The 12,391-nt window shown below is 33.5% G+C and overlaps 1 protein-coding gene across 5 annotated transcripts in view; it reads left to right on the top strand.

The window, feature by feature from the left end:
• Nucleotides 1–12,391, top strand: part of SENP6 (SUMO specific peptidase 6) — a 106,780-nt gene that overhangs the window by 74,584 nt on the left and 19,805 nt on the right. For all 5 annotated transcript variants that reach the window (XM_074368727.1, XM_074368726.1, XM_074368725.1 and 2 more), the window contains 6 exons: nt 1,819–1,989; nt 6,217–6,250; nt 6,706–6,900; nt 7,866–8,092; nt 9,414–9,523; nt 9,637–9,753. In XM_074368727.1, coding sequence (XP_074224828.1) covers nt 1,819–1,989; nt 6,217–6,250; nt 6,706–6,900; nt 7,866–8,092; nt 9,414–9,523; nt 9,637–9,753 — 854 coding nt within the window. The remainder of the gene's footprint in view (nt 1–1,818; nt 1,990–6,216; nt 6,251–6,705; nt 6,901–7,865; nt 8,093–9,413; nt 9,524–9,636; nt 9,754–12,391) is intronic.

Raw genomic sequence — 12,391 nt, 5'->3', positions numbered from 1 at the left:
TGGTAACCATAGGAAATGAAAAACAAAAGATAATGACAATAATAATAGAAGAAATGGATTATATTTTGAATATAATCTAGGGGAATGCCTTTCCAAACATTTCAGCACAAGCACAAATCGTAAATGAAGGGATGAATATATTTGATTAAGTGAAAAGTACAGAACAGTGAACCAAAACACCGTCCACAGAATTTGATAGGTAATGCAAATAGGGAAAAATAGTGAAGTATTTTACAGTATGAGTTGGTCCTTTATATATTTTTAATTTCCTGAAAATCAAGAAATAGAAGCAAGCCATAGAAAAATGAGTAAATGGTCTGAATAGAGTTTTAAAAAATAAAGTACTGAAAACCAAATTAAAATAAGATAAATATTTTAAGTGTTGGATTGCTGAAAAATTTTAAAGTATATTAGTATTTCCGTTTGGTTGGTGTTTAGAGAAATGGGTGTTAGGTATGTAAATTGGTACGACTATGCTGGAGGGCAATTTGGCGATAATCAATATACCAGAATTGCTGCAAAAATGCTTGTTGGAGAATAAGGTTTCATGGAGAAAGGTCCAGAAAGAAACCAGATGTCCAGCATAGGAGGGCTCAGTTAAATAAATAATGGATTTCCATATGATGGAATTTGTAAATGAGCTGTTTTCCCACTGGCACAGTGAACAGTAAGGGTTCCTCAGTGTTGGTTTAGAGGCCCTTTGAGGGGATATGGACTGTCCATTTCTAGACTCAGTCTCTCCACTATGGATTCAGCTGGTGCAGCTCTTAAATTATCTGACTTATTGAGCTAATTACCATCTCATTTGAAGAAATAATTCTAAAGCTAAAAAGAAGTTTTTAAACTTCTGTAATAGGTTTCTGTTAATAACTGGGAAAATATTCATGGTAAATCTGTTAATGTGCTTGAAAACGCAGTTTACAGAAATAAATATGTGTATGTTATACCATATTTTGTTTTAATACATATTTTTTCGTATGATATAGGTCACAGAACTGTCTCTAGAGGGATAATGGGAATAGTGCCTATTTCTAAGCAGTGGACCTATTTTTCCTCTTGTTTTGTATCAAGATCATGTTTTATTCTTGTGATGATAATAAGGTTTTTTAACACAACAACTTAACTTGTAATTACGTTTATTTTAAGTTGTATACTTATAAAATACATTTTTATATTATGATTAATTTGTATTTGGGTGATGATGAAATCTTAATCTTAACAGATCAAGTATTTTAACCTTTTTTAATATATAAAGAAGCATCATTTTACAATGTGAATAATGATCTCTTTTCCTGAATTAACCTGTTTTCTAAAAAGTTGCTGATTTAATCCAAGTACTACAGCCACACCACTATGACCACCTAACTTTTATCCAACATTTTATTGTGCATGAAGCATAGTGCTAAGCTGCTTATATGCATTAGCTCATTTGAATAAATACTCTTATACTTTACAGCTTAGGAAACCAAAACTTAAGGAGGTATTAAGTTTTAGAAGATGAGATCATTGAAAGGTGGTATAGCTGTTACTTGAACCCAGGCTGTCTGATTCCCAGAGTACCGTTTCTCACTGCTGTGCTGTTACTGGAGTTTCAACTAATAAGTAGATAAAATATAGCAAGATAAAAATAGGAAAGATTTACAGTTACTGTTACACAATCAATAAGTATTTACTTTATCTAATAACATTGTTGAAGTAAAATCAATCTTATGTTTTGATAATTACATTTCTTGTGTTGGGTCTTCTTTGCATATGTCTACTTAGTTTGCTAATAAGTTCTAGTAACTTATTAAGTGAAAATTTTATTTTCTTTTTCAGTTTGGTAATTCTATTATCAGTACACCTCTGAAACGTCGCAAAGTGATTTCTCAAGAAACTTCAGTTGATCCTGTATCTTTAAACTGCCAAAGTTCCTTTGATAGTGTAATTTTAAACTGTCGAAGTATACGAGTGGGAACACTCTTCCGACTATTAATAGAGCCTGTAATTGTAAGTACATTCTATAAGCTCTTTACTGTACCAATTATAAGATGCAGATTTTCATGGCTAAGCCTAATATGTAATATTTTAAAATTTATAAGTTAAAATATTTAATAGAATATTAAAATCAATTCAAGATTTCAAATTGCTTTAAGCTATTTGAAATCTTGAATCTTGATTGTTTATAAACAATCATAAATACTTCTCACTGTGAAAATTAGTGAGTAAAAAATTTATCGTAATATGATGCTCAAGGTAGTGCATATTCATCATAGGAAAATGCTAATTCTCACCAAGTTAGAATACCCTCCATTATGTTACTGTTTTATTCTCATGCCAGCTTAATGCGTAAAAAGAGTATTTTAAAGAATTGTAAGAGAGAAAGAAGAATCCAAAAGAAGATGTAACACAGGGACTCCTAGAAATAGATTATTGGATAACAATAACCACCTGAGAAGCACTGTGCTTATGAACTAGTTCAGTGTCCACAAAGCCCAAAGGACTTTCTCTGGTCCTTTTATCTTACCTGTCATATCTCATTTTTCTACTCATCCTATTTCATACTCATTATTCTACTACCACCAGTCCAATTCAAATGTTTATTTTCTGTTTAAAATTTTAACATAGTCTCCTTAACAAGCCTTCTGAGTGATGATTTTTCTTCTTTCTAATATATCCTATACATTACTGGTAGGTTAATCTTCCTATAGTGCTGTACTTAATTTGTAACCCTTTATTTTAATAGTGTCTTAGCTAGGTTGTCCCTGTCTGTTTCCAACTGTTTTTTCAAACTGTCTCCTGGTATTGTCATTTGTGCATAAAGCAGTATCTCTAAGAAAATACATTTTATTACATCAAGAAAGTTAAAAGGTAGTTTTATTATTATTTAAATTATGGCAAATAATAGGTACTTATTATCTGGGATTCGTAGTTCTAAGATACAGTATGATAAAAAGAGGAGGAGGGGAACCTTATAGCTTAGTTTACATGAGAAAATGAAATGCAGAGCTAATTTCTTATCACAGCAAAGCTGTATGAGAAACCAGCATTGTTTTCTTTAAAAAAAAAAAAAAAACCTCCAGTTTCTCATGATTCAAAAACTAGAAAGTTTTAGAAATGCATCAAAGATTTAAAGCAAATTATGTACAGACTATCTGTCCATTGTTGCCCAATAACATTGTAACATATGTCAGGATTGCTAGTGATTAGTGAAGTTTGTGTCTTGTTACCAGCCTTTTTAGTACAGATTATCTTTCCTGATTTCTGTCAGTTAATAAAAATGTCATTCTGTGTTACCTCAGAATTTTCCAGGAGTACCCTATATGTTTTCTATGGATTTTCCTTACATTAACACTTACCCAGAACTCTTCAGTACGATGATTAGGTCTTGCTTGTAATTTAGACATTTAGTTTAAAGTTGCATATTTAGTCTCAAGGCTATCTATCAAGAACTACTACATTAAAAGTTGAATGGAATTTTTTTACATGATAGTTACAGATTAGTTTTTATTTAATCTAGTGAATAAAAATTAACTGAATTTACTTTAAGAAATAAAGGTAGTATGTGTAATATAGAATGTTTTGAGACAAGAGTTTTGTTTCATTTTTGGTTTTTGTTTATTTTTAATTAAAATGGTGAATGAAATATTTCAGCCAAAAACTAGTGCTTTTAATATGGAAATTCGAACTCTGTGGTATTAACTTTCCTTGTACTGTGGGATTTTCTCAAAGAACATTCTTTGATGAAGTATGGTGGATCTGTAGTTTCTTTGTACACTGTATTAAAAAGATGATCTGTTGGGGGGAAGGTATAGCTCAGTGGTAGAGCACATGCTTAGCATCCCAAGGTCCTGGGTACAACCCCTAGTACCTCCATTTAAAAAAAAAGATGATTTGACATTTTCTTCTTGAACATAACCTCCTTATGTTTTGTAGTGAAATGATTTATCTGCCATGTCATTAATCTGAGGAAACAGATTTTAAGTGTTTTATCAAATTTTATAAGCATTTATTATTAGGTAATTTAATTATTTTAAATTCACTCGGTGTTAGAATTGACGCTATGTAGAAGTACCAGTTTTTTTAACAGAACACCTTACATTATTAGAAATACCATGTGTGCCTAAATACAGTGCATTCCTCATTCTGTTAATGAGAAAATTGAGGAGATAAAAAAATCAAGAGTTTTGGCCAACTTAAATTTAGAAACTCAGGGATGTAGGTAAAATAACCCAGGGTCTACTTATAACATTCATATTTGTGTGTAATTAGTTACACACAGGTATTTATTTATTTAAAATTTTTGTTTGTGTTTTGGGGGGATAATTAGGTTTATTTATTTATTATTGTTCATTTTTTACTTAATGGATGTACTGGGGATCGAACCCTTGACCTCATGCGTGCTAGGCGTGTGCTCTACCACTGAGCTGTACCCTCCCTCCCACACAGATATTTAAATGATAACTATTCAGACATGTTTCTTTGTATTCATATATCTCATGTAACAATTTTATTCAAATGCTTCCACGTTAATGTTTGTCATTTTTTAAGAAATTTTTATTTTATTTTATTTGTTTTGGGGGAGCAGTTAGGTTTATTTATTTATTTATTATAATGAGGGTACTGAGGGGTTGAACTCAGGACCTTGTGCCCGCTAAGTATGCGCTCTATCACTGAGCTATACGCTCCCCCCATGTCATTCATATTGCCATTTTTTGAGCCATCTGACACACTCTTCTAAAGCATATAACTTCCTCTCCTGTATGTGTTGGAATGTTTTCCAAGCTACAAATACCCATTTCTTAGTGTCCCCAATTAACCTGTTACTTTCCATTGAAACCAGTTAATATTATTTTCAAGCACAATCTTTAGGAGGTATGTTTAGTGACACTCTAGACTTTGCAACTGTTGTAATGACACGTAGATTTATTGTATATTTCCTTGTTTCCTTTTTTCCCACTGTGAAAATTTTAAAACAGAGGAGTTGAAAGATTTTACAGTGAATACTCATAAAACTGCCAGCTAGACTCTGCCATTAACATTTTACCAAACTTTCTTTTCCTATATCTATTTATCCGTCTAGATCCCGCTCCAACTTTTTAAAAAATGCATATTGAAGTTCTTATCTCCTTTTTTGATTCTCTTGACTTAAATGTAAACACACAAAATGAGCATTAATTCAGGTTGTATCAGGCTTAATGTGCCTTCTCTACATTAAAATAATCAGACAATCACCTTTTTATGACCACCAGTAATAACTGACTTCAGGCAAGATCTTCAGTGGATACCAAAACCATTGGGCAAAAGGTTATTAGAAAACAGGATATTGACAAGTTTTCAAGTATCTCTCTGCAATTACTATTTACTTACAAAGGGGAAAAGAAATGTTTACAGTGGAAAGACCTGGCACACTGCCTTCACCAAGTGATTAAGCTTGAACAGTAGTGAGACAGCCTGATATCGTGTGCCTTCTAAGTGACGTAGTGGGGTAAGACATCACCTGTGTGCTGTATTTGCTGGAAATATGTGGCCTGAATTATAAAATGAGGAGACACAAGTCCAAGATGTACATTTTGCAGAACCTATCCTGGATTCTTCGAAGGCCATGTCAAGAAGAACAGAGGGAGGCAGATTCTGGTCTAGACCGGAGTAGACAGAAGGGACAAATGTAACTTTGACAGAGTCATGGATTGGGGAAAAATTAAAACAGCAGTAAAGAACAATTTTGAGCAGTTGGGGAAATCTGAGTATTCACTTTGTGTTGAACAAAATTAATCTTGATTTTCTTAGATGTAGTAGTGATGTTTTGGTTGTGTTAAGAGAAATGGCCTTGTTCTTGGGAGGTATCTGTTGAAAGATTTAGGGATAAAAAATGAAGTGTGTATATATATACAAAGTGTGATGGAGCAGGTTTGGCAAGATTGTAAGAGTGAATCTAGGTAAGGATTATTCAGGTGTTTGTTGTAATAGTCTGTCAACTTCTCTTTAAAGTTGTAAGAAATAAACCAGTGATATGAGAAATGTTCAAAGCAATTGAATAAAGAAGGTGAAACTTGCCTTTTTGAGAGATCATTGGCAGAGGGGGAATGCAGAATCTCATCTTGTGTTTAAGCACATGGTACATGGATCAGTTTTTTAATCTTCTGTAGTCTGAGTTCCAAATAACATGTCATTTAGGGTGTTTCTAGCAAAATCTTCAAAAATCTATGAGTGTTACTAATTTATCTTATTTTTCAGTTTTCTTTAGATTTTATCAAGATACAGCTGGAAGGTAAGCTCTTTATGTCCTTCTGCTCACTAAAGCTTTGTTTACACTGTAACACTACTGGAATAAAGAATAAAACAATATTCATAGAATTCACTAAGATCATTAGTTATTACATGCATCTTAACAGAGGGCATATATCTTAATACTGCAGTTTCATTCTGTAACATCACAAAAGCTGAGTTTGATTTTTTAAATGCATTTTATTAAGTCCTCTTTCATTTGGAAGGCAGCTATGCACACCACTATACCACCAACGCAAATCCTCTTTCATTTGGAAAAAATGTAGACACTTCTTTAAGATACAAAGATTTTTCTTTGTTTCCCACCAGAGTTACTGCTTACCGAGCATAATAAATATATACTTAACTTTAAAATTATACTTCCCCACAGTTTCCTCCATTTATGATTTTGCCTCTTAAAAATTGATTCCCTTTCCATTTCCATTTGTTTTTCTCCAGAACCAGAAAACGATCCTGTAGGGATTACTCTAAATACCTCTGATCTGACTAAATGTGAATGGTGTAATGTCCGAAAATTACCAGTAGTGTTTCTTCAGACAACACCAGCAGTTTATCAGAAGCTGAGCGTGCAGCTGCAGATGCACATGGAGGATAAAGTTTGGAATGATTGTAAAGGAATAAATAAGTTAACAAGTAAGTTATGTAGATCAAATATAGTAACACATACAATACATTGGTTAGTAGAGTGTGAGTCCACTTTGATAGATACCGCAGGTGTATATTATCTACAGCCCGTACAGTGACCTTGTAAGATAGGTATTACTTCCCTCATTTTATAGATGAGGAAAAGACCACAGAAAGTGGATGTTCTGAAGATAAAAACCCAAGTTTGCCCATTTAGAAAGTTTTCAGAATGGGTTAAAAGTCAAAAGATACATACTCTTTATTTAACACTGTATAATCTGAGTAAAATGAGTTGTTTTTTTTTTTTTTTAATGGGCTGATGGAAGTGCTCACTGTAAATCAGCCGTCAATCTGGAATCCTTGAAACTTAACCTGAATAGGAAATTTGAAAGTTCGTAGAACAGGTCTTTATCCTCTACAATAAATAGATGTGGTTCTCCAGTTTGTTTTCCTTCCCTTCTAACATTTGTGGCATAGCATAACTGGTTGTAAAATAAATACTTTCCTCAGTAATTGCTACTTTAGTGTAATGATGAGTAAGTGATAGCTGTTATTGAAGCTATAGGAGTTAGCAAATTAACGAATAGCAATTTTTACAGTTAAATCTGGAGATACTTCAGTAGGCAATTTATTTGTGTTTGACAAAAATGTTAATGGATTATATATTCAAATGAGTAAATTTATTTGGATCCTATTTAGATGAAATAAATTAGTTACATCTATGAATAGAGTTGTTCTTGAGCTGCTGCTAGAGTAATGTGTTCTGGTACCTTATTCTTCTGAGGTGACACTGTTATTGATCTTTATTCTAGTATTTGTTGTATATCCACTGTCTGCCAAACACTGTTTTGAACATCTATACCAGGATTTCTGGTGATATTCTTGGAAGTAACTAATTGTTCCTCTTTTTCTAGTATCTAACTACTTAATTTTTTTTTTCTGTCAGACTTAAGATTATATTGATTTTCTTTCAGATTTGGAAGAACAATACATAATTCTGATTTTTCAAAATGGCCTTGATCCTCAAGCAAATATGATATTTGAAAACATCATTACTGAAATTGGTATAAAGAATAATGTGTCCAATTTTTTTGCAAAAATTCCCTTTGAAGAAGCCAATAGCAGACTTGTTGCCTGCACAAGAACCTATGAAGAGAGCATCAAAGGAAGTTGTGTGCAAAAAGAAAACAAAATTAAAAATGTAATTATATCTTTAATGTAATTTTAAATAATAGCTTTAAAGGGAAATACATTTCATTATTACACTGCTCATTTGAGTTAAATCTTTTTAATCCCATTTCAGAATTATTTGCTTTTATATGTGATTTGTAAATTGTGTTATGTCAAAACATTAATGGTGGGTAGGTGATTTGTGACACAAAGTAATTGGTACAGATCTCAGAAGTTTTTATTTTAGTTCCTTTCCACAGTCTATCCTTGTCCTTACTTTTTGTCTCCTTTCTTTTTCTCTCATACTTTTTTCTTGTTCCCCTACTCTCAGCATACATACACATACAGTACTATTTGAAATTGATTGTTACTCTATTTTATATTTGCTGATGGTTCCCAGTGGTGTCATTGGCTTCAGTACAAATAAAGGAATTTTGGTTGCTGAGATACATTTATGTGTAACATGTACATACATAGTTGAAAACTTGAAAGAATATATACTATTTGATTCTGACTCTGAACAATTCTAGAATAACTAATCATGTAGTAGATAACACTGAAGCCACCTGAATCAAAGGCCGCAGTGTAACTATAACATTGTAACTATAACGTTATAATGTTAAATAATGCAAATATAGCTTAAATACTCTAAATTTGTCTCCTACCACAGCAACTAAAGTTTGCTGAGGTAATTTATTAGAAGTACTTAAATCTTTCAACCTGCTTGCAAATTTGGAAGTAGGGCTTTCCAAGGCATAATATTGGTGAAGTTAAGCATGGCTTCACCAGAAGAGCTGTTCACACGGTTAGTGGGATGAGGAGAAGAACGGAAGGCAGAAGGGGAACCATTCCCCTTCTTTGCAGATTTGGCTACAGGAGATGATTCCAGAGGAGGAAAGAGCAGCTGGGGCCATAACACAGCAGTGATAGACTTAAATGCCAATGGAAGGCTCTTTCTTTAAGGACTCCTTGATTCTGGAGAACTGAAGCTCAGTGGACTGTGTTCCCTGAGCCTCTGCTCCCACAGTCCATGGATTGCCTACCCACTGAACTGAGGTGGGCCTCCACTCCTACAGGAAAAAAACACTGTATCTGTCATTAGGATTGTACTAACATACTCCAGTTTAATATGGGGAGTAGAAGACAGGGTATCGGAAAACCAGTGTTGAACAAAATTGTAAGAGTACCAGTGTTATAGAAGCTACAGATAAAAAGAAGGTGGACCCTGGTTTTTCCTGTTTCTTGTTTTTAACTTTTTAAAATTGGAAAGCATTCTTGCCTTCTACTTTATCTTTTTACTGAAAATTTTTCAAATTGACTTTGTGAATTGATAATTTAATTTTCTTTACCAGGTGGCACTTGAATCTAAGATACAACTTAAAAACAAACAAGACTTCCAGTTTTTTGATGATGAGGAAGAAGCTGGAGAAAGCCACACCATCTTCATGGGCCCTGTAGAAAAGTGAGAGCGCTTGTAGCACTCTTAAATTTCTTCTCCATTTTATTACATTTCAGTTTTGTACACATATATATTTTTGTTTGTTTATTTGCTTATTTTTTTACATTTTGTTACAGATTGATAGTATATCCACCACCTCCAGCTAAGGGAGGCATCTCTGTTACTAATGAGGACCTGCATTGTCTAAGTGAAGGAGAATTTTTAAATGATGTTATTATAGACTTTTATTTGAAGTAAGTTAATTTTCTACTAGCCTTTTAGCAAATTTTTAACATTTTATAATGTAGATCTTGGTTTTCTAGAGTCAAAATTGTTTGGATTTTGAATTCCATCACTGCCACTTACTATGTGACATTTGGGAAGTTATTTAATGTCTACCTGTGTTTTTTCATTTAAAAAATGGGACGAATAATAATATCCAAAATGATCATGAGAATTAAATAAGATACACATTTCCAGTGCTAGGGAGAATACCTGGCACATGCAAAGTGTTCATAAATTATAGTTTATTATATTGTTATTGCTCTAGTGCTTTAAGCCTCTAAAATTATTACTACCCTATGTTAGGTATCAGTTTGTTCACCAAGCATGAAAGTACGATTTCACTCGTTTCCTTTAATTAATTTTCACTATGTGCCAATTTTGTGCCAAGTAATGTTAGAAGTTTACGATCTTGTAGGAAACACAAATATGGGGTTACAGTATTGGTGGAAGCAGTAAAAGGGCACAGACATAGCAGAAAGAGAAAGCTTTGTTCTCTTTTGGGGGCTGGGAAATGTGAGGGACCAAGAAGCTTTCCTAGAAGGGCTCACATCATGACTCAGAATACACATGCGTATCCATGTATGTGCAGTGTGTTTTTACATGTCTAAGTGTGTATGTGCTTACTGCTTTGTGATATAAAATTGGATGTATAAGAAACAAAACAACTTAACTCTCACTGTACCTAGTGCTCTAATATTTTCTAGTTTATTCAAATGTATGTCATAAGACAATTTTTTTTTAACTGGTTGTTAAAAGCTGCTGTTGATTTTATAGCCTGCAAATGGTTGCTATGCTACAAACCCATAGTTTGGGGAAAGAAAACATTGTTATCAGGAATGAAAGGTTTTGAGGGAGGGTATAGCTCAATGGCAGAGTACCTGCTTAGCATGCACGAGGTCCTGGGTTCAATCCCCAGTGCCTCCATTAAAATAAGTAAGTAAGTAAATAAACCTAATTACCTCCCCCCCAAAACAAACAAACAAACAAACAAAAGCAAAACAAAAATAAAAAAAAAAGAATTGAGAGTTTTTGATTAGAAAAATGGTGTATATTTTGAGAAGCATGTTCATTGTGGATGTCTAGATAAGTGATGATTTAAGGAAGCTGAATTAAGGTAATATAAGAAGCCTAATTAAATAGTTGGAGTGAAGAGGAAATAATTAAATAATTTAAGAGGTAGAGTCGTTTAGCAGGAGTCCAGGACTGATTGAGTGGATATTAAACAGGAGAAAAATAAATAGGTGCCAAATAACTCCTAGTTTTCTTACTAGTGACATGTGCTAAATGATTTTGCCACTAACTGAAGCAGTGAATGTAGATGCAGAACAGGTTTGGGTGGAAGAGGGGACAACTTCCCTTTTAGATAACTGTGATACAACGAAAGGGTTAGTGCCAAACAGTTGTATATATGGTTCTAGAGGTCAGGCTTTACTTTACAAGTGATAGTTTAATTACGAGAATGTATGAAATTGCATAGGTAGGGATATAGAGTGAGAAAAACAGCTGTAAGGACAGAACTTGAGTAGATTTTAAGAGATAAACAGGAAGGAAAGAGGCTCCCACAAATAAATTTTAAAGGTATTTGAGAGGTAACAAGAGAAATTCAAAGGTGAAAGCTTTAAAGGTACATTTGGTGATATCATTTCAGCAGAGGTTAAGCAGATAAAGGCTGAGAATAACTTTGCGGCACAATGGTCCTGAGCTAATTAAGATCAAATGTATAACTGGACTTGCATCCTGGTCTCTGGGGGAAACTGAGGCATCCTTCCTTCCCCCCCATCCAGCAGAGGTGGTATCAGTGGAGGCCTTGTAGGGAGCCTCCCATCCCCACCTGTCAGTCACATGGAGCCCTTCTACCTCTGATATTAATGGTGGCCTACCAGAGAACCTGAATTTCTATCCCCTACTTGGCAGTAGTGGAGTGGTGTCACTTCACCCACTGGAATATGCTGCCAGGGGAGGCCTACTAAAACACAAGAATTAAATAAGATCCAGAATCTTGTAATCCTCAAATAACCCAGATTTCAATTGAAAATTTGTCTCACCAAGAACCAAAGAGATCTCAAATTGAGTGAGAAAAGGCAATAGTCAGCACTGAGATGGCACAGATATTAGAATTATCTGACAAAGATTTTAAAGGATTCATCATAAGAATTCTTTAAGGAATAGTTAAGAATATAGGTGTAAAGCCTCTGAAAAATGTAGGAAGATATAAAGAAGAAAGAAATGGAAAGTTTAGAACTAAGACTACCATAACAAATAACTTTAACAGCTAGGCCCAAGAGCAGAATAGAGAGGACAGAGGAGAGAATCAGTGAACTAGAAGACAGAACATATCACTAACTACATTCAATTTAAATGCACTAAATGTATCAAAAGACCAAGACTGGTAGAGTGAATGAAAGAACATAACTATGTCCTGTCTAGAAAAAATTCACTTAAAGATAATGATATATGTATATATATATATATACATACATATATATATAAAGGAAAGGATGGAAAAAGATATACAATGCAAATATTAAAAGAAAGCAGGAGTTATATATTAATATCAGATAAAGTAAATTTGAGAGGAAGACAATTGCCAGGGATAGAGAGGGACAT

The sequence above is a fragment of the Camelus bactrianus genome, chromosome 8, assembly GCF_048773025.1.
Source record: "Camelus bactrianus isolate YW-2024 breed Bactrian camel chromosome 8, ASM4877302v1, whole genome shotgun sequence".
NCBI classification, from domain to species: Eukaryota; Metazoa; Chordata; class Mammalia; order Artiodactyla; family Camelidae; genus Camelus; species Camelus bactrianus.
The sequence above is the reverse complement of the archived record's forward strand: the minus strand, read 5'-3'. Positions and strand labels throughout refer to the sequence as shown.